The sequence below is a fragment of the Lepus europaeus genome, chromosome 2 (assembly GCF_033115175.1).
Source record: "Lepus europaeus isolate LE1 chromosome 2, mLepTim1.pri, whole genome shotgun sequence".
Taxonomy (NCBI): Eukaryota; Metazoa; Chordata; class Mammalia; order Lagomorpha; family Leporidae; genus Lepus; species Lepus europaeus.
In genome coordinates this window covers 169,888,521-169,914,337 of record NC_084828.1, presented here as the reverse complement: position 1 = coordinate 169,914,337, position 25,817 = coordinate 169,888,521, and the positions used below count along the sequence as shown (strand labels likewise).

The following is a 25,817-nucleotide window of genomic DNA, read 5'->3' as shown; positions in this document are numbered from 1 at the left end:
TCCTTGTGTAGGTGGTATCATGTGGTTCTTTGTCTTTTTGTGACCAGCTTATTTCATTTGGCATAATCTCAAGGTTTGTCTAAGTTACAGCATACATCAGAATGTCCTTTCTTTTAAGACTAAATAATCTTCCATTTATGTATCTGCTGCATTTTGCTTATCCATTCACCCATTGAGAGACACTTGGGTTGTTTCCACATTTCAGTTATTGTGAATAATGCTGTGTGAATATTGGTGTACAGATGTCTCTCTGAGACTGTTTTCAGTGCTTTGGGGTATATACTCAGAAGTAGAAATTGCTAGATCATATGATAATTCTGTTTTAATTTTTTTTCCTGTTTTAATTTTTTGAGAAACCTCTATACTGTTTTCCACAGCCACAGTACCAATTTATGTTCCCATCAACTGTGCAGAAGGGTTCTGTTTCCCATATATCTTCACCAGTAGTAACCATCCTAATGGATGCGAGATGATATCTCCTAGTAGTTTGGATTTGCATTTCCCTAGTGATTAGTGATCTTTTCAAGTGCTCCTACCCATTTGTTTATTATCTTTGGAAGAGTATCAGTTCAAATCCTTTTCTCATTTTTGGATCAAGTTGTTTTCCTTGTTGAGTTGTAAGGAGATATTATAAAATAGTATAAATGTACTGTCCTCATTAAACTTAAATTCACTTTAAAATATTGATGTATGTATTTATATCTCTATGGACTCATTAAAGTTAAATTCACTTTAAAATATTGATGTATGTATTTATATCTCTATGGACTCATTAAAGTTAAATTCACTTTAAAATATTGATGTATGTATTTATATCTCTATGGACTCAGGGTTTCTGGTTGTATTCACTGAGCTAAAATATATAATTTTTTATTTTTTTGTTCAAATTGTCCTTGATTTGAACACCAAGAGCCCATTCAAGCTGACTTTTTGTGTCCTTTTGACATGTCTCCATCTTTGCATTCTGGCACAACAAAATGTTGTACTATCCCATTTCAGTCCTAGAAACCACTATTTCTCCAAGGATCCATTGGGCCTTTTAATGGAAAGTTATTTTTAAAGACTAAGGTCTGGACACTAGTTATACTGACAGGGAGCGTGTACGTCTGTGTGTGCGTGCAGGCATTGATCTGCATCGCTGTTTTATCTATTGAAGTCATATGGTTGCACCACTGGCTCCAGGCCCAATCTGGCATTCCAGTTTCCTTTTTCATACTGATAACCCTTTTACTGACAGTGAGAAATGCAGCTGCTGTCATCTTTTTTTTTTTTTTTTTTTTTTTGAGATTTTTTTATTTGAAAGGCAAAGTTAGAGAAAGGGAGAGAGAGAGAGAGAGAGAGAGGGAGAGATCTTCCCTCTGCTGGTTCACTCCCTAAATGACCACAACAACCAGAGCAGGAGGTCCAGTACTTGGGTCATCTTACACTGCTTTCCTAGGCGCATTAGCAAGGCGCTGGATTGGAAGTGGAGAAGCCAGGACTCGAACTGGCACTCACATGGGGTGCGGTGCGGCAGGCGGCAGCTTTACGCACCACGCCACAGTGCCAGCTCCTGCTGTTATCTCTAATACATGTACTTCCTTGATCAGTCTTCCTGCATACAACCAGTTTTCCACCTCTACCACCACTTCCTCACTTTGCACACATCTGCTCCTCAGCCTGCTGGGCTGTGCCCTTCTGCCTTCACCCACTGCATGGATGCCTTCTCGTTTTGCTTTGGCTCCAACAACTTAACACCCTGACACCTACTTGGCTGGGCTCTGAAAACCCATAGTTTCCCATGTGGTGGTGTGCTGACCCTCCTTTAGTAGGCTGAAGAACCTGTGTCCCCATGCCATGTCTGAGCTTCGTAATTTTGATTAATGAAAAATATCTTTGTATTTCTTTGGTCACCAATGAGATTGGAAAATCATGTTTTTACCAACTTCTCCAGTTAAGAGCCTCAATATACACAACTGTCACAGAATTAAAACTATGATAACTTATAAAATTACTGCCATATTAATTCTTTCTCCCTTTACTAAGGCTCGTATATTTTCCATTTGCTCAAGGACATCCTTGGAAACTATGTAACTGAAACCTGAACCGATAGAGTATTTTTGAACTTGAGAATACCTTATTTCATCAAAGCAAAATGCTTGATTGACTTCTGAAAGGCAGCCGTTTTTGTCAAGTCTTTGACGATAGTTAAGCCCTCAGTTAAACCACAGTAGTAGTTTCAAGCTTCATACGACATTTGTTTTTTGCTATTGTCTCTTCATTTTTAATCCTGAGATGGGGAAGACTTTGACGTTATTTTATTGTGAATGTTGCTAGCTTTGCCTTTTGTTATTGTTAGTATCCTCTCCTGCTATTCTGATCTTTCTTCCCCTCAGTACAGAAGTCCTCTTTTTGTTTGCTTTATTTGAGAGATGAAAGAAAAAGAATGCACTTCCATCCAGTGCCAGCCAGGAGCCGAGAACTCAATCCAGAGCTCCCACATGGCTGGCAGGAACCCAGCAATTTGAGCCATCACCACTGCTCCATTGGGTCCACATGAGCAGGAAGCTAAAATCAGGAAACAGGACTGGGAATTGAGCCGAGGCACTGCAATTTGGGTTATGGGCATTCTAACCAGTGTCTTAACTACTGGGTCAAATGCCCACTCCCTTTTATTGTTTTTAAAATGTAAAACTTGGTGGAAGATAGTTATTTTGTTCAAGTCAAAATTTCTGTAAAAGGAAATTACTCCAAAATTCTGAGATTTATTGCACATGTCCCTTATCCAGGTGTTTCTACATACATTGCAGACACACATTTATCAAAATTAGTAAGTCTAAAACAACCCCACTTATATCCACATCTAATGATGGCCTCTGTAAGGTTTGCTGGGGACTATAAGAGTCTGATATACTACCTCTAGTAAGGATAATACTGTTAGTCAAGAAAACACAAATCACAATTTACCAACTGGAAAGAAAGACTATCCAGTATTTTTGGAGCACTGCTACAAAGATGTTGTTAGAATAGTGGTTATGCAAATATTAATATTAGTTAATTAATTAATTAGTTAATTAGTTAATATTAGTGAGTTTACTGTGTTCCGGGCCCAGGTCTTCGCCATGGCCCCAGAGGTGGATGTTGTTTTCCCATTGTACTGTTGAGAAAACTGCGCCTCGGCAGTAACTCAGACCATGCCCAGGCACACAGAGGGTAAGAAGCAGAGGCTTGGTGATATTACAAAGCCCGTGTTCTTTTCACTTGACAACAGTGCCTCTCTGTGTCAGAGCAGGAAAGATTCAGTACCTTACATTGATCTAATTTGTGTGCTATACATAGTTCAATTTTCTAACAAACAGTTCATTCCCTTTCTCTGGCAGAAATTATTTTCCTGTCAATCATCTGTCCAGACCAGGCATTTCTGATTATCTGCCGGAGCAGTTACAAAGCCTGCTTTCATGGAAAAGAGAACAGACTTTCTCTGAAATGCTCTCATAAGCTGAAATGAAATACACTCTTAACAGAGTGCTCCTGTGACATCTGTGGAAGTCTGATTACTTACGACTTCCCGGGTGATCTCTGTGGGGTTGTAGAGATGCCTTTATCCTGCTGCAGTAAGTTCTTGTCGCACCTGCAGTGTTGTTTGAATACCAGTCTGCAGCTCGCTTTATGGTTATTTCATTTCAGAAAAGGACTTAGGAAGAAAATGAGTCTGTGACAAAAGCTCCAGCTACTGCCTACTCAAACCTCTGAAGGCCTGAATTTATCACTTATTTGGTCATCAGAGGAATGTAGGAGAAACTCTGGTATTTTGTAATGTTCTAACATAAATTTTTTTATTTCACTCTGGCCTTTACAAAAATTATTCAAAGTACCATCTGATAACTTGTTGAAAAATAAGCAATAAGTGTCCTTTAACCCTCATAAAATCCATGAGTTCATGATTATACTTGTAAAAAGTAGGCACGGTTGACTGGCATAGCAGCCAAGATGTTGCTTGGGACACCTGCGTGCCCTTATCTGAGTGCCTTGGTTCGCATCTGGACTCTGCTCCCAGTCCAAGCTTCCTTCTGCTATGCACCCTGGGAGGCAGTAAGTGATGGCCCAAGTAGTTGGGTTCCTGCCACCCTTGTGGGAGACTCAGATGGAGTTTCTGGCTTTGGCCTGGCCCAACCCCAGCTGCTGCAGGCATCTGGGGAGTGAACCAGCAGATGGGAGATTATATTCTCTCTCTCTCTCTCTCTCTCTCTCTCCCTCCCTCCCCCCTTTCCTCCTCCCCTTCCCCTCCCCCTCCCACCCTCCCTCCCCCTCTCCCCCTTCCCTCATCTTCCTTCTCTCTCTCTCTCCCTCCCCCTCTCCCTCCCTCCCTCCCTCCCTCCCTCTCCCCCTTTCAAATAAGCAATTTGTTTTTAGTGAAAGCAGAAACGAAACTCCTTGGTAACCAATGGGCCCAACCCCTAACTCCTACAGTATTTTAAAGATAAATATATTAGGTATTATTCTGCTTTTTCTAGCAAACCTCATTTCAGGATAATCAAAATAGCCGTGGTTGCTAGTTACTCTACAGAGGAATTCTAGCCCATGGAAGGAGTGGAATGAGTAGATGATTACAGTCTTTACTATTAGTGAAATAACTGATTCAGCAGCAAGCAGTGAGCCAAACCATTGGTTTAAAGGTTAGTGGGGAAGTTACTGTGGTGGGATCAAGTTGTCCCCACTTAGATCTAGTGATCATTCATGACATCACTAGAAGTGGGGTACCCAGACATTGTAAACCTCCTGGAATGACACCACAGCAGTGCATACTGAAGTGTGTGGGAGAAATGGCACATTTGGGATTTGCTAGAGATACTTCAGAGAAAAGGAGGAACAAAGATGAGGTGAGAATGGCAAAATCTTAGTCGTCGTCGAAGCTGGGTGATGGGTACCTGGGATTTCATTAAACTGTTCTCTCTTTTGTGTGTTTTTATTATGAAAAAGTTTAAATCGTCTTGATATTTTGGAGTTGACGGAATAGAAAAGAAAATTGGTGTCTTTTTTCTTCGTGTTTCACAACCGGTGTTGCTATGTCTGTTTCATCATGTTAGAAATTCTCGTCCATAGCTTGCGAGAGTGGACCTGTAGAACTGCATAATTCACTTTGTGTCCCTTTGACAGATCTCTCCCTAGACCATTCTGACCTAGTGGCAGAATTACTGAAGGAGCTGTCTAATCACAATGAACGTGTGGAAGAAAGGAAAATCGCCCTCTATGAACTCATGAAGCTGACACAGGAAGAATCCTTCAGTGTTTGGGATGAACATTTCAAAACAATATTGCTTTTATTGCTTGAAACCCTTGGGGATAAAGAGGTAAGTGGCAGAAAATGTATTCAGTAACCTGGCCTTCCTATCTCTCTTAGATCTCCTGTTGATCGAGTACTACATAGATTCAGAAATTGGGAAAACAAGTCTATTTCACTGCTGCTTTCTGCATGAAATTTTCATATTAAAGTACTTTTTCTTCTAAACGAAGTAGCTCCACAGTTCTGAGCAGCTGAGAGCAGGAAGAATGAAAGGTTGCAGGGAAGTCCAGGGCATTAGTTTTTCATATTTTAAATTAGTTTTCATATTTAAATTAAAAACAAAACTTCCTTTTATGGTCAAAATATAATTGGTTCTTTACTTCCTAGAAATCAAGAAGTATGATATAGATTTTCTGCTAGAGATGTGAAAATATCAGTATATAATATACTGTGTATTTTATGCAGTTGTCTGCAGCTCCCCCGTTAAGACCCTTAAGTTACAGAAATTGAAAATGTTAAAGATTTTCTTCAACCCAAAGTATTAAAAATATTTAAATATTCCTTCTTAGCCAACAATCAGGGCCTTGGCGTTAAAGGTTTTGAGAGAAATCCTGAGGCATCAGCCAGCAAGATTTAAAAACTATGCAGAACTGACTGTAATGAAAACACTGGAAGCCCATAAAGATCCTCATAAGGAGGTGAGTTGCCTGGCAGTTAAATTCATATTCTATTCTCATTTTATTTCATGAAATGTGAATGCTACATAAAACGTACCCTTATTCGTCATTTCTTTGTTGAATGAATTATGGTAATAACATCATGACCTTTCCCCTGAAATAGACCAGCTGTAGGAAATAATTTATCATTTTCTACTTCATTTGGTTATTGGTTTTCTTGTTTTTTTTAATATGTACTGATTTATTTACGTGAGAGGCAAAGTTAGAGAGGAAGAGAGAGAAATCTAATGTCTGCTGGCTCAGATGGCCTCAATGACTAGTGCCGGGGCTGGGCCAGGCCGAAGCCTATATCCTCAAACCTCCATCTGGGTCTCCTAAGTGGATGGCAGGCCCCGAGCACTTGAGCCATCTCCTACAACTTCCCAGGCACATTAGCGAGGAGCTGGAATAGAAGTGGAGCAGCCAGGACTTGAAGCAGCCATATGAACTCATATGGGATGCCAGCATGGCAGGTGGTGGCTTAAGCTACTATGCCACAACAGTGGCCCCTCACTTTTAGTTTTCTACTTGATACTTTTGCATTCCATTTCACAGTAAAAATTAGATTGTTTTGCTAACTAATGAAGACAGGGAATCACTGATGTTTATGTTAAATAGTATATTGCCTATGAAAATGTCTGTTGAAAGAAATTGAACCTGTCAGCATGACTTGCTTTTTTAAAAGATTTGATAGGAAAATGAATCATAACATCTAAATCTATCTCGATTTTTAGGCAATTTTCATTTTTTTTTTAATCCAGTTAGGGTTTAATAATGGCACATTCATAGCATCTCACTGAAGATTTAAAAACAGTGTCTGCCAGTGCTTTGGCTCACTAGGCTAATCCTCCACCTGCGGCGCCGGCACACCAGGTTCTAATCCCTGTCGGGGCGCCAGTTTCTGTCCCGGTTGCCCCTCTTCCAGGCCAGCTCTCTGCTGTGGCCCAGGAATGCAGTGGAGGATGGCCCAGGTCCTTGGGCCCTGCACCCCATGGGAGACCAGGAGGAAGCACCTGGCTCCTGGCTTTGGATCAGCGCAACGCTCCAGCCATAGCTGCCACTTGGGGGGTGAACCAATGGAAAAAAGGAAGACCTTTCTCTCTGTCTCTCTCTCTCTCTCTCTCTCTCTCTCACTGTCTAACTCTGCCTGTCAAAAAGTAAAATAAAAAAAAATTAATAAAAATGAAAACAGTGTCTGATATTTGCTAATTGGATATCCACCATCTGGCCCAAATAACTCCTGTTGGCCTGTTGTATTTCTATTTTCAAAATATAAAATTGGGGCCAGCACTGTAGCACAGCAGGTAAAGCTGCTGCCTGTGACACCAGAATCTCTTATGGGCACCAGTTGGAGTCCCAGCTGCTCCACTTCCTATCCAGCTCCCTGCTAACGTGCCTGGGAGAGCCGCAGTGAATGGCCCAAGTCCTTGGATCCCTGCACCCACATGGGAGGCCCAGAAGAGCTCCTGCTCCTGGCTCCTGGCTCCTGGCTTCTGGCTCCTGGCTCCTGGCTCCTGGCTTAGGAGTGGCCCAACTTCAGCCATTGTGGCCACTTGAGGAGTGAACCAGTGGATGGAAGACCTCTCTCTTTGTCTTTCTCTCTGTGACTCTGCTTTTTAAATAAATAAATCTTAAAAAAAAGAAAAATATATACAATTGACATTCCTAAGGTGTTACAGCTGATATTAGCCCTGAATCTTCTGACTGCCAGTATATTTTCCACTATAGCTTTCAAAGCATCTTTTTACTAGTTGAGATTATAAGTTAAAATACTGCCAAACTAACATAAAAAGCAATTACTTTTATATATTTTTATGACCCACTTTAGAGACTACTGCTTCTAGTAAGATGACATCCACAACTTCTTTTCATTGTAAAACCAGTGTTTTGCCCTCCCCAAAACCAATACAGAAGGAAAGAAGATCATTATGAGTGGAAGAGGAAATACCTCTTCGTGCCATTTTCCATGGCACCATGATGCTGCTCTCAAGAGTGTCAGCAATGCCAGGCTCTTAGAACTGCATGCTCCAAAGTCTTTGTCCGGTTCCTAACCACGGTGGTGAAGCGTGGGCACTTCGGAAAATTTAACACTGTTGATGATCACAGAGCTCACTGAATTGTGAACCTCACAGGCAGGCCAAACTAGTGAAAATGATCAGTGTCAATGTTTTGGTGTGTGGGGTTTTTTTTGCTTTGTTTTGTTTTTGTTTTTTAAGATTTATTTATTTCTTCCTTTGAGAGGTGGAGTTACAGAGAGCTAGGAAGATCTTCCTACTGATTCACTTCCCAAATGTCTACAATGGCTGGGGCTGGGCTGGGCCTAAGCACTTCCATTGCTTTCCCAGGCACGTTAGTAGGGAGCTACATTGGAAGTGGACAGCCAGGACTTGAACTGGCATCCATACTGGATGTGACTATATCACAGCACCAGCCCCCAGCCTCAGATCTGATGTAAAGATGTAGAAAAATGGTAGAATAATCTCCCATTTTATCAGTTTGATTTGACTGTATGAGAAAACGTCGAAAAGTTCATAGAAAATTGAATTAAAAGATGAGCTTACTTTGAGGCCGGCACCGCGGCTCAATAGGCTAATCCTCTTCCTTCGGCGCCAGCACACCGGGTTCTAGTCCCGGTTGGGGTGCCGGATTCTGTCCTGGTTGCCCATCTTCCAGGCCAGCTCTCCGCTGTGGCCCAGGAGTGCAGTGGAGGATGGCCCAGGTGCTTGGGCCCTGCACCCGCATGGGAGACCAGGAGAAGCACCTGGCTCCTGGCTTCGGATCAGCACAATGCACTGGCTGCAGCGCACTGGCTGCAGTGGCCATTGGAGGGTGAACCAACGGCAAAGGAAGACCTTTCTCTCTGTCTCTCTCACTGTCTACTCTGCCTGTCAAAAAAAAAATAAAAAGATAAGCTTACTTTCGTACTAAAAAAAAAAAAAGAAACCATGAAATCCACTTAGAGTTTTTCATACACATTTTTCATTAACTTTTTGAAGACCCCTCTTATTGATGTCCTCAGCTGGTATCATGGGCCACAAAGAAACAAGACAAAAACACACCAGAGAAGATTCTGGGATCCTTTTTCTAGGGATATACTCTTTCATATGAGGGTACTTTGAAACTGCATGGTTTCAGAAATTTTTACACCAAAATAAATGCTTTAGTTCCATCTTCCACAAGCTTTTTTTTTTTTTTTTTTTTTTTTTTTTTTTTTTTTTTTTAACAGGCAGAGTTAGTGAGAAAGAGAGACAGAGAGAAAGGTCCTCCTTTTTCCGTTGGTTCACCCCCCAAATGGCCACTACGGCCGGCGCGCTGCGCTGATCCGAAGCCAGAAGCCAGGTGCTTCTCCTGGTCTCCCATGCGGATGCAGGGCCCAAGCACTTGGGCCATCCTCAACTGCCTTCCCAGGCCACAGCAGAGAGCTGGACTGGAAGAGGAGCAACCTGGACAGAACCAGCACCCCAACCGGGACTAGAACCCGGGGTGCCAGCGCCGTAGGTGGAGAATTAGCCTAGTGAGCCGCAGCGCCAGCCCTCCACAAGCTTTTTTTAAAAAGATGTATTTATTTGAAAGGCAGAGTTATGGAGGGGGGGGAAGGGTCTTCGATTTGCTGGTTCACTCCCCAGATGGCCACAATGGCCGGAGCTGCCCTGGTCAGGAGCCAGGAGCTTCTTCCAGGTCTCCCATACTGTGCAGGGGCCCAAGGACTTGGGCCATCTTTTACTGCCTTCCCAGGCCATAGCAGAGAGCTGGATCAGAAATGGAGCAGCCAGGACTGAAACCAGCACCCATGTGGGATGCCGGTACTGCAGGCGGCAGCTTTACTCACTATGCCACAGTGCCGGTTCCTTCCACAAATTTTTTGAAGCACCCATATACATACAAATAACAATGATTCAATGGACCAAAAAAATAAATAAATGGAAAAGGGGGGGAGATAGTTTGTTAACTTTTTGATACCACCTTAATGAAATGTTATTTCCTATTCCTGTGAAACAAGGACTTGTGGAGTGGAGGGAATCCAGTGCAGGGGCTCCATTCAAATCTCAGTCTGGGTTTAGAGTCTCTACATCCCAGGATAGCGGGGCCATGGTTAGATTTTTTTTTTTTTTTTTGGACAGGCAGAGTGGACAGTGAGAGAGAGAGAGAGAGAGAAAGGTCTTCTTTTTGCTGTTGGTTCACCCTCCAATGGCCCCTGTGGCCGACACGCTGCGGCCAGCACACCGCACTGATCCGAAGGCAGGAGCCAGGTGCTTCTCCTGGTCTCCCATGGGGTGCAGGGCCCAAGCACTTGGGCCATCCTCCACTGCATTCCCGGGCCACAGCAGAGAGCTGGCCTGGAAGAGGGGCAACTGGGACAGAATCCGGTGCCCCGACCGGGACTAGAACCCGGTGTACCGGCGCCGCAGTCGGAGGATTAGCCTATTGAGCCACAGCACTGGCCCATGGTTAGATTTTAAAAATGACTATAGCCAGGGGCCGGCTCCATGGTGCAGTAGGTTAATCCTCTGCCTGCGGTGCTGGCATCCTATATGGGCGCAGGTTCTAGTCCCGGCTGCTCCTCTTCCAATCCAGCTCTGTGCTGTGGCCTGGGAAAGCAGTAGAAGATGGCCCAAGTGCTTGGGCCCCTGCACCCACATGGGAGACTGGGAGGAAGCTCCTGGCTCCTGGCTCTTGTTTTCAGTTCAGCACAGCTCCGGCCATTGCAGCCATCTGGGGAGTGAACCAGTGGAAGGAAGACCTTTCTCTCTCTCAATCTGATTCACTGTCTGTAACTCTATCTCTCAAATAAGTAAATAAAATCTTTTTAAAAAGGAAAAATGGCTGTAGCCAACAACAAAAGAACACAAACGAAGGGAGAGAGAACTTAATAAAGCCCCATGTATCCATCAACTGGCTTCAACAGCTGTGGACATTTTGCCTGTCTTTGCAAAGCAAATCCCAGATGTCACGGTAAATGCTTCATGAAGTTTATACATCTGAGACATAGTGTGACGTTTAAAAAACTACTTCCTGACTTCATCTGTTTCAGGTGGTGAGATCTGCTGAGGAAGCTGCATCAGTACTGGCCACTTCCATTAGCCCAGAGCAATGCATCAAAGTGCTTTGTCCCATCATCCAAACTGCGGATTACCCAATTAACCTGGCTGCGATCAAAATGCAGACAAAAGTGATAGAGAGAGTGTCCAAGGAAACCCTTAACCTGCTTCTGCCAGAAATTATGCCAGGTCTGATACAGGTAAGCAGTCAAGCTTGGAAGGATGAACAGACATGTCAGGGGTTATTGAGACACTCTCCAGGCATTCCTAATGGCATGTGCAAGCCTTCCTGCCTCTGATTTTCACAACAAAAACTCCGTAACTCTCTGGGTATAGGTGCAGGCAGGTTGGTGTGAAAGTTAGAATTTAGTGGCATTAAACAGACGTCACACTGTTGCATAACCACCACTGCTGTCCGTATCTGAAACTGTCATTATTCCACACTGAAATTCTGTACCAGTAAGCACTAACTTCCAGTCCCCTGCTGCGTCCCAGCCCTTAGTAGCCCCTGCCTTCGTGTCTCTAAAATTTTCCTGTTTTAGGTTCCTCAGGTAAGTGGAATCACACAGCATCTGTCCGTTTGTGTCTGGCCTATTTCAGCTAGCATGGTGTTGTCAGCGTGCATCAGTGTCGTCACGGGTATCAGAATTTCACAACAGCAAGGAGAGAAATTAGGGATGTACTCATATATATGAGGGTACTTCAAAACCTGCATGGACTTCAGAGATTTTTACCCCAAAAGGAATTTATCTTTTAATTCCATTGTCCATGAACGTTTGTAGTACCTATATACATTCATTCTAGTTTGTTTGTTTTTAACTGAATGATATGCCACTTAAGTATGTTCCACAGTTTGTTTATCTGTTGATGAGTATTTGGGTTGTTTCCTCTTTTTTTTAATTAAGGAAATATTGCAACAAACTTCCTTGTAATAGCTTCCTATACTTCATATACTTCTAGAACTGGAGTTTTGAGATGTTGCCAGATTGCTCTCCAAAGTGGTTATACCAATTTATAGTCACAGACGTGCTCTGTTTTTGTCTGTCCACACAAACCCATGTTTTTAAGATTTATTTGAAAGGCAGAGTTACAGAGAGGGAGAGGCGGAGAAAGTAAGTTATTCCATCTGCTGGTTAACTCCCCACATGGCTGCAACAGCCAGGGCTGGTCCAAGCTGAAGCCAACAGTCAGAAGCTTCATCTGGGTCTCCCACCTGGGTGGCAGGGGTCCTAGCACTTGGGCCATCTTCCACTGCTTTCCCAGGCACATCAGCAGGGAGCTGGATCGGAAGTGGAGCAGCAGGGACATGAACCAGCACCCATATTGGATGCCAGCTCTATAGGCAGCAGCTTAACCCACTGTAACACAGCACTGCCCCCATTTGACAAAATGGGATTATACTTTGTAACATGCTTTAATTAGCTTAACTATATATTGTGAATGTTCCCCATTGAATAAATAATATTCTAGAACATAATTTTAAGATCATATAATATATATATATTAAAATCCCTCCTAAAGAGAATTAATCACCCATTTCTTTGTGTGTATGTCCTTTGTGAAGTCCATGGTGAGGTCCTGAGAGAAGATCCAAGTCTCAGTGCTTTGGTACTGAGGAGAGTAAGTTTGATGAGTACACGCTGTACATGTAATGGGTACCGCGTAAATGTTTACAATCTAAGGATACTAATAAAGGGCCGTTGTGGCTTTGAATTCTTAAAAACTTACTTCTCTGATGTTAGCTTTGTGTAGTCTTACAGCATACGTGATTGTTGGGAAAACATATCTTACATGTCAGAAAAGCCCAAGGATTCTAGATCGCTATCCAGCAAGCCAGTGGCAGAGTTTCTGAGAGTGTGGGCGCTCAGTGAGTCGCAGCCCTCAGCTTCACACCCTGTCCCAGGATCTGCACACTGCGCTCGTGTTCGGTGCTCGTGTTCCTGCTTGGTGCCACCTTCTACCCGCTGTACTCCTGGCACCTACTGAGGCTGGAGGACCACCAGGAGGAGCAAGCCATAAACCAGGCTGGAATTGCACGGGGAGATGTGTAGCCACTCGGGCTAAAAGTGCAGTGTGATGCATTGGGCAGAAAGTGAGAAGGCTGTCGCCAGCTCAGATTACGGTTAGATAGGTGTATATCTCACCTGTGCACTGAGCACAGGGCACCACCTCACTACAGGGGGATGGCCGAGAAGAAAGCTCTCATGCCTCAGTCCAGGTACTTGTTATGAAAGACTGCACAAGGATGACTGTTGCCCTTCTCACGTGCCAAAATAACGCTGGAGCAAGTCACACACTTAGGAAGGTTTTCATCATGATCCGCTTTCCAGAAATGAAGCTATCTCAGACAGCTGTGTTTGGAAGAGATCCGCTTATCATTCAGACTTTACCATTTACCAAGCTGTCATGTGAATAAACAGTAAGAAAGCCCAGCTCCGTGTTACCCTGAGAGATCTCAGTGAAAACCACCCTGCTGAGATGCCTGCTAGGGCCCTTGAAAATGCTCAAGTTAATAGACCTCCTTAAAGGTCAAGGTGCTTTGTTCTGTTTAACAATAAAGAGTTCAGCTCAACCATTTCTTGCTTTGTGTTAGAAAGTAAATAAATGTTAAGTCAAATAGGTGTACATGCATAGGATAAATAAATGGTGAAAAACAGAAGTAAAAATATGTATATTAAAATAGTTTATATTTTTAGAAAAGCACAAGAACTCTATTACATTTAAACAGTAACATTTTCATCTTTTGCTGTAAATTATTAAAATTAGGAGATAGAGGTTCATATTAAGACCAGAACAATGAGAGGCAAGAAAGCAGTGGCACTAGAATTTTTGCATCCTTCTAAATTTTCTCACCAAAAGTTATCTCACTGAGCAAGTAAAGTTGCATTTAAAACAGATGAAAAACATCCTCAATGAAACTAGACAGGTGTCCCAGCAAACTGCAGAAACATGAGCACGTGGTTAGCAGCAGCAGGTCTCCCTTTGGGTCTCAGTAGGATGAGAAAATATAAAGAAAAGTCAGAGGCTACTTGGTCAAGACCCTGGAGCCAGAGAGTCACCCAAGCGCTCACCCATGAGAGGGGTCCTCGCACTAAGAAGTGGCCCTGTGTACATAGCTGAGAAGAAATTGCAAGTCAAGAGGTACTGCAGAAAGGCCTGGCCACGCTGGGATGGCCGGGATCTTCAGGGCTCTCAGAAACACTTTGGAGCAGTTCCCTTCCAGAGAGAGCTCCTCGTTTAGGAAAATTCCCTTGGGAGAGTAAACTGAACATCATAGCAATACTACAGCAAAGCCATATTTTTTAAAATAACAAGAAGAGGGAATCCTGCAGCAAAGCATAGAGAAACATGTTCAGTTGCATCTTACTGATATGTCAGATCAAACTCAGAATATAGGATATTCTGCAAGAAAAATGACCAAATTCTTTCCATAAAGTAGTGTCATTCATGAAGGAGGGAAAAGAGGTTAACGACTGTTAGAAATGTTAGTAAGGTCTCAGCAGTCAGTGTGAAAAAGAACAAAATTGGAGGACCAATTTCAAAATATACTGCAAAGCTAGCAATGAAGACAGTGTGGTACTATTCAAGGATAGACTTATGGGGCTAACACTGTAGCGTAGCGGATAAAGCCGCCACCTGCAGTCCCTGCATCCCATATGGGTACCAGTTTGAGTCCTGGCTACTCCACTTCCAGTCCAGCTCTCTGCTATGGCCTGGGAAAGCAGCAGAAAATGGCCCAAGTCCTTGGGTCCCTGCACCCAAGTGGGAGACCCAGAAGAAGCTCCTAGCTCCTGGCTTCGGATCGGTGCAGCTCTGCAGCACCGATTGCAGCCAACTGGGGAGTGAACCAGTGGATGGAAGACCTCTCTCTCTCTCTCTCTCTCTCTCTCTCTCTCTCTCTCTCTCTCTCTCTCTCTCCCTCTCTCTCTGCCTCTGCCTCTCTGTAAATCTGCCTTTCAAATAAATGAATAAATCTTAAAAAAAAAAAAAGATAGACTTATAGATCCTTGGAATGGATTCCAAAAATAGCTTTCACATTTACAGTTTGCTGATTATCACAATTTTTAGGGGGAAATAATGGTGTTTTTAACCTGGTGCTGGGATGACTGGATAGCTTCATGCAGAAGAATAAAATTGAACCTCTACCCCATACCATATGTAAAAATAAGCTCAAGGAATTTCACAGATGATGGCAGAGTTGGGAGCTCCTAGAATTGATCCCTTCACTGAAGTAAACACTAGATAGAAGCAAAAATGGATAGAATCAACTTTTTCAGAACTCCAGGGCCTAATCAAAATGTCCAGCAGCTAAGGGAGTGCTTAATGAAGGAGAGGCTGCTTAAATCCAGTAACAAAGTTATTTAACTGCATGCCATTCCTCCTGCTCACCAGCCTTTGGGTGACCCACTATCCTGGTGCAGCTTGATGGGACAAAGGGAAACAATACAATAGTTAGTCTGCAGAGAGTGGGAGAGTTTTTGCTTTTGTTTTAATTTTTTTTGTTTGTTTTTTGCTCCAAGCATTTAAGGAAATCTCTCAGGCTTGCTGACTGCTGAGATAACAGAGAAACTTCAGTGTCCACACACTGGGCACAAAAATTAAGTGAATCAGTCACCTAAATCTAGGAGCTAAAACTATAAAATTCTTGGAAGAAAATATAGCAATGAATCCTTATGACCTTGGGTTGGCAGATATGATACCAAAAGCATCAACAAAAAGAAAAGGTGACCATTGGACACCATCAAAATTAACAACTTTTATTTATAATCACAGGACATTATCAATGATGTGATGAAAATTTTACAAATTATATGTCTGATAAAAACCCACTATCCAGAACAAATGTAAAGAACTCTTCTAACATAAATATATATAAATAATTTTAAAATAAGCAAAGGATTTGATTAGACATTTTTTCAAAGGTATACAAACTGCCAATAAGAACATGAAAAAACTTCTTGGTATTATTAGTCATTGAGGAAATGCACATCAAAAACAATGAAATGCCATTGGGGCCAGCGCCACAGCTCACCAGGCTAATCCTCCACCTGTGGCGCCAGCACCCTGGGTTCTAGTCCCAGTCAGAGCGCCGGATTCTATCCCAGTTGCTCCTCTTCCTGTCCAGCTCTCTGCTGTGGCCGGGGAGGGCAGGGGAGGATGGCCCAAGTGCTTGGGCCCTGCACCCGCATGGGAATCCAGGAGGAAGCACCTGGCTTCTGGCTTCAGATCAGCGCAGCGCGCTAGCTGCAATGCGCTGGCCATAGCGGCCACTTGGTGGGAGGGGTGAACCAACGGAAAAAGGAAGACCTTTCTGTCTCTCTCTCTCTCTCACTGTCTAACTCTGCCTGTAAAAAAATAAAAAGAAATGCCATTGGATGACTATAATCAAAAGAACAGAAAATAACAAGTGTTGGTGAGAATGTAGAAATTGGAATGTTCAAACACTACTGGTATCAATGTGAAATGCTGAATGGAGCTGCTGTAGAAAGCAGTTCCTCAAATTAACATAAAATTATCCTAGAAGGTAGCAGTCCTACTCTTAGATAGATACCCAAAAGTCGTCAAATACTTAAATAATATGTCAGTGTTCATAGCAACAGCATTCACAATGGCCAAAAAGTAGAAATAATACAATGTCCACTAACTGACAAGTTATAAAAATGTTTTGGGATTGCATTGAATTAGTGATTGGATAATCCTGGGTTATTTGAGGGTGATCCCTGCGTGCTTATGACAGGTGCCCATGTAAAGGTAAATGGAGGTTACATGAACACATGCACACACAGTAGAGAAGGCAGCATGGAGACCGGGACAGCTCTGGGATGATTTGGCTTAAGACAGGAACACTGGCTTGAGCTTTGTGGTCATTTCCCCACAGCCAGAGGAAACCACTGTAGACCCGTTAGACACCTCTCCTTCGTCATCCTCCTGAGTGCAGCTCTAACGTCATGTCCTTCTGAAAGCCCTTCAGGGACTCCCACGGATCTTGCTGCACTTCTCCCAGCTGGCTCCAGCCTGCCTTCTCCTCCTACAGCGTGCACACCACTGTAACAAATCCGTTTCATTCTTAGAAAGTATTGATCTAGGCTCCCTCTCACGTTGACCTCACTGCACATGTACTTCTGTCTGTCTGGTGCACTCAGCAGCATCCCTCTTTGGCTCAGTTCATTCTTGTGATCCTCCAGGTCTCTGCTACAACCCTTTATCTGTCAAGTGTTTTCTGGCCATGACATTCCTATCCACTTTTCGTAATGTCTCTTCTTCCTGCCACGAGGTTCTGTAACTGTTCTAGGATGGGACTGTGTGATTGGACACTGAACGTTATTTACCTGGGCTGTGCTTGTCATGTAACAGGCACGTAGTGTCTGAGCGCTGCATGCAGTCTGCCACGTCACCTGCAGTAGGGAACATGTGGCAGGAGGGATGTGGAGGGGCGGATAAGACTTCAGCGTAGACGAGTGCAGGGGTAGAACACTGGGGAATGCTACGCGGACACTTCACTTCGTGATCATCATGTCCATGTAGGAAATTCATTTCCATCAGAAAAACAATTCTGAAATAACGAGGGGGAACTAAAATGAGTATAGCTTGGTTTCATTACTTTTATTATGAAGAATGTACTTCTCTCGGTTGGATATCTGGTGATGTTTTAATGTCTTTGCAGTCAGAGTTTCAGTGGAAATGAACACTTATTTTGCCCTAGGTAAGAGGTACACGTACATTCAGATAATTGATTCAGAAATACTTGTAGACAAGATTTCTGTGTTGGAAATCAGGAGGCACCAGGGAAAGCGCTTATGTAGACTCAGGTTACTTGAGAAAGTAATGGCAGGGGGGTAGGCGCCGTGGCTCACTTAGTTAATCCTCCGCCTGCAGCGCCGGAATCCCATATGGGTGCTGGGTTCTAGTCCCAGTTGGGGTACCGGGTTCTAGTGCCGGTTGCTCTCTTCCAGTCCAGCTCTCTGCTGTGGCCTGGGAGGGCAGTGGAGGATGGCCCAAGTGCTTGGGCCCTGCACCCACATGGGAGACCAGGAGGAAGCACCTGGCTCCTAGCTTCGGATCAGCGCAGCGCCAGCCGTAGCGGCCATTTGGGGGTGAACCAGAGGAAGACCTTTCTCTCTGTCTCTCTCTCTCATTGTCTAACGCTATCTGTCAAATAAAAATTAAAAAAAAAAAAAAAAAAAAAGTATTGGCCGGTGGCACCGGTGTGAAGCATAATTAGGCCTTCATTCCAGGAGTCCCTGGACTTCCACAGCTGAGAATGTAGGTTCTGTCAGGTGGCGAGGAGCTGCTGCCTGCCTTCAAAGCGAAGTCTGGGTGAGGAAGAGGTGTACGACTCACCAAGCTAAGAGAGAGTCTGGGCCGGCGCCGCAGCTCACTTGGCTAATCCTCCACCTGCGGCGCTGGCACCCTGTAGCGGCCATTTGGGGAGTGAACCAACAGAAGGCTTTTCTCTCTCTCTCTCTCTCTCTCTCACTGTCTAACTCTGCCTGTCAAAAAAAAAAAGAGTCCGATGAACAGAACCAGCAGAGCAGGGCACCACTGGGAAGATGGAGGGGAGGAGGGGAGCAGGGCCGGCTGTGCCTGAGCAGGCTGCAAGGTTAACAGGTCAGCAGAGCCTTCTCCTCTGAGTACGGCAGAAGTCGCATCCTGTGTGTCTGTTGGAAAGTTATTTCTTGGATCGCTCGGAGCGCTAACAATGGCCTCTTCTCTCTAGGGTTACGATAACTCCGAGAGCAGTGTTCGGAAAGCTTGTGTCTTCTGCCTGGTGGCTGTTCATGCGGTGATTGGTGATGAACTGAAACCACATCTCAGTCAACTCACCGGCAGTAAAGTAAGTCATGCTGCTTTGTTCCAATGTACTGACCACAGTCCATTCCAAATGTTAATTCTGTGTTGTGTCAAAGGTAAGTTTGTTGTTCAGCTTTTTTAAAAAACATACCTGTTTGAGAGTGAGACAAACAGGGAGCTCCTGTCTGCTGGTTGACTCCGCAAATGCACACAGTGGCTACGGCCAAGGCTGGAAGCCGGGAACACAGTCCATCCTTCCAAGGTGGGTGACGGGAGCCCAATTACTTGAGCCATTGCCACTACCTCCCAAAGTCTACATTAGCAGGAGTTAGAAATTGGAGTCAGGCATCAAACCCAGGTACTCTGGTGTGGGTACCCAGCCAGCATCGTAACCACTAGGCTAAATGCCTGCTCCCTGTTCAGTGGCAGTAAGTCAGGCTTTGAGTAACTAACTTGCTCTCTTGTTCCTATTTTGCATTTTAGCTGTTTATACTCTAACATTTGTCACTCAGGTGAAGTCAGCAGTTTGATAGGTGATTGGTAGAGGGCTGTGAGAGAAAACACCCAGGTGTCTAGTTTTTTGTAATAACCAACCATTCTTTTCCCTCTGCCACACCTCAAAGACTGTGTAATTAAGAATAAATTGTTGGGGCCGGTGCTGTGGCATAGTAGGTAAAGCCTCCACTTGTGGCACTGGCATCCCATATGGGCCCTGGTTTGAGTCCTGGCTGCTCCACTTCTGATCCAGCTCCCTGCTATGGCCTGGGAAAGCAGCAGAAGATGGCCCAAGTGCTTGGGCCCCTGCACTCACGTGGGAGACCCAGAAGAAGCTGCTGGGCTCCTGGCTTCGGATAGGCCCAGCTGCAGCCATTGCAACCATCTGGGGAGTGAACCAGTGGATGAAAGACCCCTCTCCCTCCCCCTCTCCCTCCTCTTCCCCCCCCCCCCTTTCTGTTTGTAACTCAGCCTCTCAAATAAATAACTAAATCTTAAAAAAAGTTAATGGGAGATTAAAACATAAATTTATTTAAAAAAGAATAAATTGTTGTGGTATATATTCGTGGATTATCATATCTCGCAAAATATGTGATAACTTTAACATTTTTAAATAATTTTTCCTTAAGAAATTTGATAATCAAATATTTATCCTCCTCCTTTTCTATTCTCATTATTAGGATCCAGATTCAAATCAGCCTTGACTTGGCATGTTAATAAGAATTCTGGTTGCCCTTGACACCTAACAAAATCAGGGCACACATTTGGACAGTGGTCACGTTCTCCTTGAGATGCGCACACCCATGTGGAGTCTGCTTTCACGTCCAGCTCCTCCTTTTCTGATCCAGCTTCCTGCCTGAGGCCGCAGATGGTGCTCTAGTGTTTGGGTTCCACAGGGAGACCCTGGTGGAGTTCCAAGCTCCTTGCTTCAGCCTGGCCCAGCCCTGATAGGGTTGTGTGCATCTGGGGAGTGAACCAGATGATGGAGGATCAATACATCTCTTTCTGTCTCTCCCTTCCTCCTTCCCTCCCTCTCTCTCTCAAATGAAATGAAACATTTTTAAAATTTTAACTTAAAAAAAATAATTGTTTTCCTCATTTCATTGGTACTACCAGCACTTGGTAATTTGTGCCAGGGAATGCAGGTAAACTATGATTGTTCAATGACAGCCTTTGAACCAGTTAGCAGTAAGAACTTACTTTCGTTCAAAGAGTGTCCCAAAATTCTGTGATTGTCATTACTATATTCAAATTATTTTTAAAATAGCAAAAAGGCAGAATAAAATGCATACAAATGAAAATGAGCTCAGCTACACATCTTATATTAAGTATCCTCACCTTGAGATTTAGGTAAAATCTCACCCCAAAATATATACAGAACACTTCACCTGTAATTTCAGAAGGTTGAGTGGTCCCCTGAATCCCATTGACACCAGGTTAAAAACTTCCTATCAACAGAAGAGTTAACCTCAAAAAAGCAAACCTTAATTTAAGTGGTCAGAATACTGGATAGCCAGTCATACTGTTACATATAGAGGCAGTAGGTAGGTAGAAAAAAATGTTTTAAAATAGTATAAGATGAGAAAAGTAAAATATCTCATCTTGTAGATAAACAGTGCACAATGACACAGGGAAATCAAAGCATTTTTGTCAGAATGCCAGCGGCATTGTGGGCTAAAATGTTGGGAGCTGGATTCCTGCCCTGGCCTACTTGGTACCCGCCCTTGTGACATTAGGAGTGACGTAGCAGAGAGAATGCAAAGCCATTAACACATTGTATAGCACATCGTGCTCAAATGTTTGTCCCATTATTTTAATGATGAATTCCTTTAAATTTACTTTCACATTTTATGTGTTGTTATTACAACCTTTTTTGAAAAGGCATAAAGCAGTCATGAACAAATTAGGACAGATTTTTTCCCTAATTGTTAATTACCAGCAGTAATCCCCATCCCCTGCCTAAATCTTTCAGAGTGTGCGTGTATGTGTGTGATTTTGTAGGAGTGTCTTCATCACTCACAGCGGCTTGTTGCAGTGACCTGTGTTTGGCTTCCATCTGCAGATGAAGCTACTGAATCTTTACATCAAGCGTGCACAGACAGGCTCTGGAGGAGCTGACCCCACTGCTGACGTTCCTGGACAAAGTTAGTGAAGCTCATCAGCGTGACCAGGTCTCTCCCGAAAAGGACAGACTACCCTCGCCAGTGAAAGGGAATTCTCAAACACATCTTTTGGAGCTTAACCATTGTTTCCTAGTTTTAGTTTTTCGTTTTGTTTTGTTTGTACTTTCTGTACCAGAGGACTGTCCTCAGTCTGCATGTAACTTTTACGATAGTTATTCCAGATTCATGAAGAAGCAGTATTAACATCAGTTGATCAGTACACGGTAATTTTTAACCTAATTCATCATTTCACATGTTTGTACTTCTTTGTCTTCCCGTTAACCTTTGCCAGTGTTATGATTGTATAAATTTTTTTTAAATGCTGGTTAAACAGGAATGCTTAAAGCTTTAAAAGTTAACAGTCTAAAACATCTTTTGCCTTTATTCCACTGCAGAATAATATTTTTATTGCTACTTTGAGTTTTGTTCTGTATCATGTCCTATGCTAGAAATACTTAAATGATGTGAAACAGTGCAGGACTAAGTTGAGCTTCGGCTGGCCACTGTCGGTGTGATGGTGACACGTGTCATTAGTTGCCACTTCTTCGGGGTGATCTGTAGTTTGAAAACTAAGACCTCAGAGAGAAGTGTTACAGAATCATCCAGTTCTGTAAAACTGATACTGTTTGTTTGTTATTGATCTTGCCATCTTTATTTAAAGCCGTGTCCCTTCTACGATCCCGTAAGAAAGCGGCACCAAATCGTCCCCCTGTGGTTTTCTTGATTCTTACGAGAGAGAAGGTTTCATTGCAGGGTTTTTGGTTTGTATCTTTATTGTGAATGATGCTTTTTTTGTATTTATTAATATCAGATTCACTTATGAATAAACTTGATAATGGAAACAGACAAGAAAAAAATCAAGTGCGTGTGTGTCCTTGGCCGTGTTCTGTTCTCATGTACTAGACAATTACTGAGACATGGGAGTCGACCAGCACCTTTTTGTTCAGTGGTGGAACCTGGTTTCCTTTGACCGTGAAATTGTCTTACTTGACAACGTTGATCCTGATGAGAGAGAAGATGGTGCCAAGGCTGTCTTCAGATAATGCGCTCAAATTCTCTACCTCTTCAGGGCTGACACTTCTAACTGAACTGCTGCCTATAGTGTCTTTTGGAAAACTACTTCAAGGTGATTTTCTGTTAATTTTTAACAAAGTTTTTAATCACCTTCTGCTACACCTGTTCTTTTCATGTGCAGCAAAACTTCAAAAATTACCAGTTTTGGTGAAAGGCCAAATTAGATCATTTGGAACCAGGATGCTAATGGTTTCTCACCTTGACTTTTATTTTATTTTTTTTTAATCCTAACATAAAGTGAATTTGACTGGAAAGGCAAATAGCTATTAGGGAAGCAATTTGCTATTGTTACAGAATGGTCTGTACTTCCTTTGTTTAACTTGTAGAAATGTATGTAAAGAATTGAAGACAAGAGTACTGAATGGCTGACTCGTCCTAGGCTCCCCCCTTGGTTTCTGTTTCAGCAGCAGGAAATAGTTTCTCTATGCCCTCTCCCCATTACCTGTAACAGTTTTATTTTCTAATGTTAATGACATTGTGTATTTATAGTTCTACGCTTACTGTTGTGCATATACTGGCAATAAAACTGTACATAACATTACTTGAAAAGTTAATCATGTGTATCAGCTGTTTTTCTGTCTCGCTGTGTAATAACTTTAGAAGGTCTCATAGCAGTGGTGTTCCATGAGTTTTGTAAGTGCGTCTGGGGAGAAAAGATTCACACAGTCCAGTGTGTATAGATGGCTGTGTACATATGTACATGTAACAGCTTATCTTTAAAAAGAAAAGACATTACAAACATCGAAACATTATAAACATTTAAACTCAACACTTGCTTATGCACCATGACCGCTGGTGTGTTTTACATTCATTTTAAATCAAAATGTTGGTTTAATTTTAACCTCTGCTTTAGGATTCTGCTTTCACTACCGTTGACAGTTCACTAGAGTGACTTAAGCCGAATGATAATTCTACCTCTGGATGAAGCACCTGGCATTGAATAAGCAGGCACTCGAGAAGTGGGTGAACAACGTAATAGAAAAGTACGGTTTAAAGTGTCTAGGTGAAAGCTAATTTATATAAGCATTAAAGATGATGTTTGAAGTTCTCTATTTTCAGCTGACAAGACTATGATAAAGTTATTGCTTATTCAGTTCACCATGGGCAGTACACCCTTACCTTGTTCATTCTAGAAACATACTTCAATGTCAGCTATTAAAGAATTATTCTGCAAAACTGTTGTTTATATTTTTTCCTCTCACTTTTCTCTCCCAAACTAATTCATTGTCATTCATTCACTGCACTGCTCAAAACTAAAAGCATCTCATTCCAGGTAATAAAGCATGTCTGTATCTTCTGAGTTTCAAAATCTGTAATAAAATTTGGGCATCTTCCAAGTAAGATATGGTTCAGCTTCCAACGTGGAGTTAATCTGCTGTGTGCTTTCCTGTTTTATTTTAACACACTTTAGATCAAAATGACTATACCATTAGGCTATGTCTTTTTTTTTTTTTTATAAAAGATTTATTTATTTGAGAAGAGAGAAAGAGAGGTCTTCCATCCGCTGGTTCACTTCCTAAATGGCTGTAATGACCAGAGCTGGATGGATTGGAAGCCAGGAGCTTCCTCAGTGTCTCCCATGTGGGTGCAGGGGCCCAAGCGCTTGGGCCGTCCTCTGCTGCTTTCCCAGGCACATCAGCAGGGGACTGGATTGGAAGTGGGCAGCTGGTGCCGTATGGGGTGCTGGTGCCACAGGCAGAGACAACCTATACGCCACTGTGCCAGCCCCTATGCTATGACTTAACAGTAAAAACAATGGAATTTTATTATCAGGCAAGACTGACTGTCTTAGAGTTGTTTACTTAAGTATTGGAGAACTAGTATATTGCTCCATAGTATGTGAGAAGTGGTTTAAAAAAAAGGTTTGTGTACTTATTTGAAAAGCAGAGTTATACAAGGAGAGACAGAGTTCTTTGTCCACTGGTTCACTTCCCAGATGGCCACAATGGCCAGGGGTTGGCCAGGCCAAAGCCAGGAAGCTAGAACTGCCTCTGCGTCTCTCGTGGGTGGCAGGGGCCCAAGTACGTGAACTGTCTTCCCGTGCTTCCCAGGCAGGCTAGCAGAGAGCTGGCTCAGAAGCAGAACAACCAGGACTCCAGCCGGCCTTGATTTGGGATGCCGACATCGCAGGCAGCGGCTTACCTGATGCACCCTGGCACTGGCTCCGATGTGACAGGTTTGTGTCTTCGTCGTCATGTCTGCTTGTTTTAGTTCATTTTATTGTTTTGCAGCTACATATAAAGAAAGGCCTGGAATCCAGCTAGTGTGAAAAATACAAGCTATCGGGTAAAAAGTTAGGTTTACTGTGGATTTGGGGAAAATAATGAAAAGCTGAAGAAAAAATTACCTCTAATGTTACTCCTTGAAATAGTCATGCTATGTTGTGGAATATGAAGGTAATTAGTTTAATTTAATAGTAAAAATTGTGAGGAAACATTAAGTTTTATCAGCCAGAAGAGTGACAGGATTATAGCTAATTATAATTAGCTGACATTTTGAATACTTCAGTTCTTGTATGGGTTATTCAGTGCTTTTGGATTTATTAATCTTTTCCTTAATCTTCTAAAAGTCAATCTCTAGTGGCAACAAAGTATAATATCATATGCATACAGGGTAGTCCTGGGTGGTTGATAGTCATTGAATATTCCCATCAGCAAATCAGCTATTTCATACTCGGCAACTATAAATAGCTTTCATGTGAAATTGCTAGTAAACTAGTTGCTTAAATGGCTGGGATTAAACTACTCCTGGTCTGAAATACAACAGGATCTCTTCTCTTTTCGTTATATATACCAGACCTTCAGTATTTTAACTTTAACTGCAGTTATCTGTGTAGGAGGTACCCAAACACCTGCCTTCGGGGAGCACAGTACGGCAAGTCCTGTAGTGTGGCCAGTGGTGAGCCAGGAGGGATACACCTAAGGTGTTACCATGGAAGAGAGCTGGAGTAGAATTACCATTGGCTGGTTAACTCCCCAAGTCCCTAGAAGAAACCAAAAGCCAGGAACCCAGTCCAGATCACCCACGTGGATTGGAGGAAACCAAAAACCATCACTTGCTGCCTTCCAGGGTGTGCATTAGAGGAAGCTGGAACTGAAAGTGGAACCAGGACCCAAACCCTGGCATTCTGATGTGTGTGCACTTTTTTTTTCTTTTTAAAGATTATTTGAGCCGGCGCCGTGACTCAACAGGCTAATCCTCCACCTAGCGGCACTGGCACACCAGGTTCTAGTCCCGGTCGGGGTGATGGATTCTGTCCCGGTTGCCCCTCTTCCAG

General features: G+C 43.1%; 1 protein-coding gene across 6 annotated transcripts in view; it reads left to right on the top strand.

The window, feature by feature from the left end:
- Positions 1–23,268, top strand: part of CLASP2 (cytoplasmic linker associated protein 2) — a 215,516-nt gene extending 192,248 nt beyond the window's left edge. For 2 of the 6 annotated variants that reach the window (XM_062215839.1, XM_062215865.1), the window contains exons 32-36: positions 5,137–5,330; positions 5,833–5,961; positions 11,012–11,218; positions 18,736–18,852; positions 21,367–23,260. In XM_062215839.1, the coding sequence (XP_062071823.1) occupies positions 5,137–5,330; positions 5,833–5,961; positions 11,012–11,218; positions 18,736–18,852; positions 21,367–21,453 (734 nt within the window). In that variant the 3' untranslated portion in view covers positions 21,454–23,260. Of the gene's footprint in view, positions 1–5,136; positions 5,331–5,832; positions 5,962–11,011; positions 11,219–18,735; positions 18,853–21,366 lie in introns of all 6 variants that reach the window. The other 4 variants (XM_062215855.1, XM_062215821.1, XM_062215831.1 and 1 more) reach the window with 4 other exon arrangements.
- Positions 23,269–25,817: the final 2,549 nt, after the last annotated feature.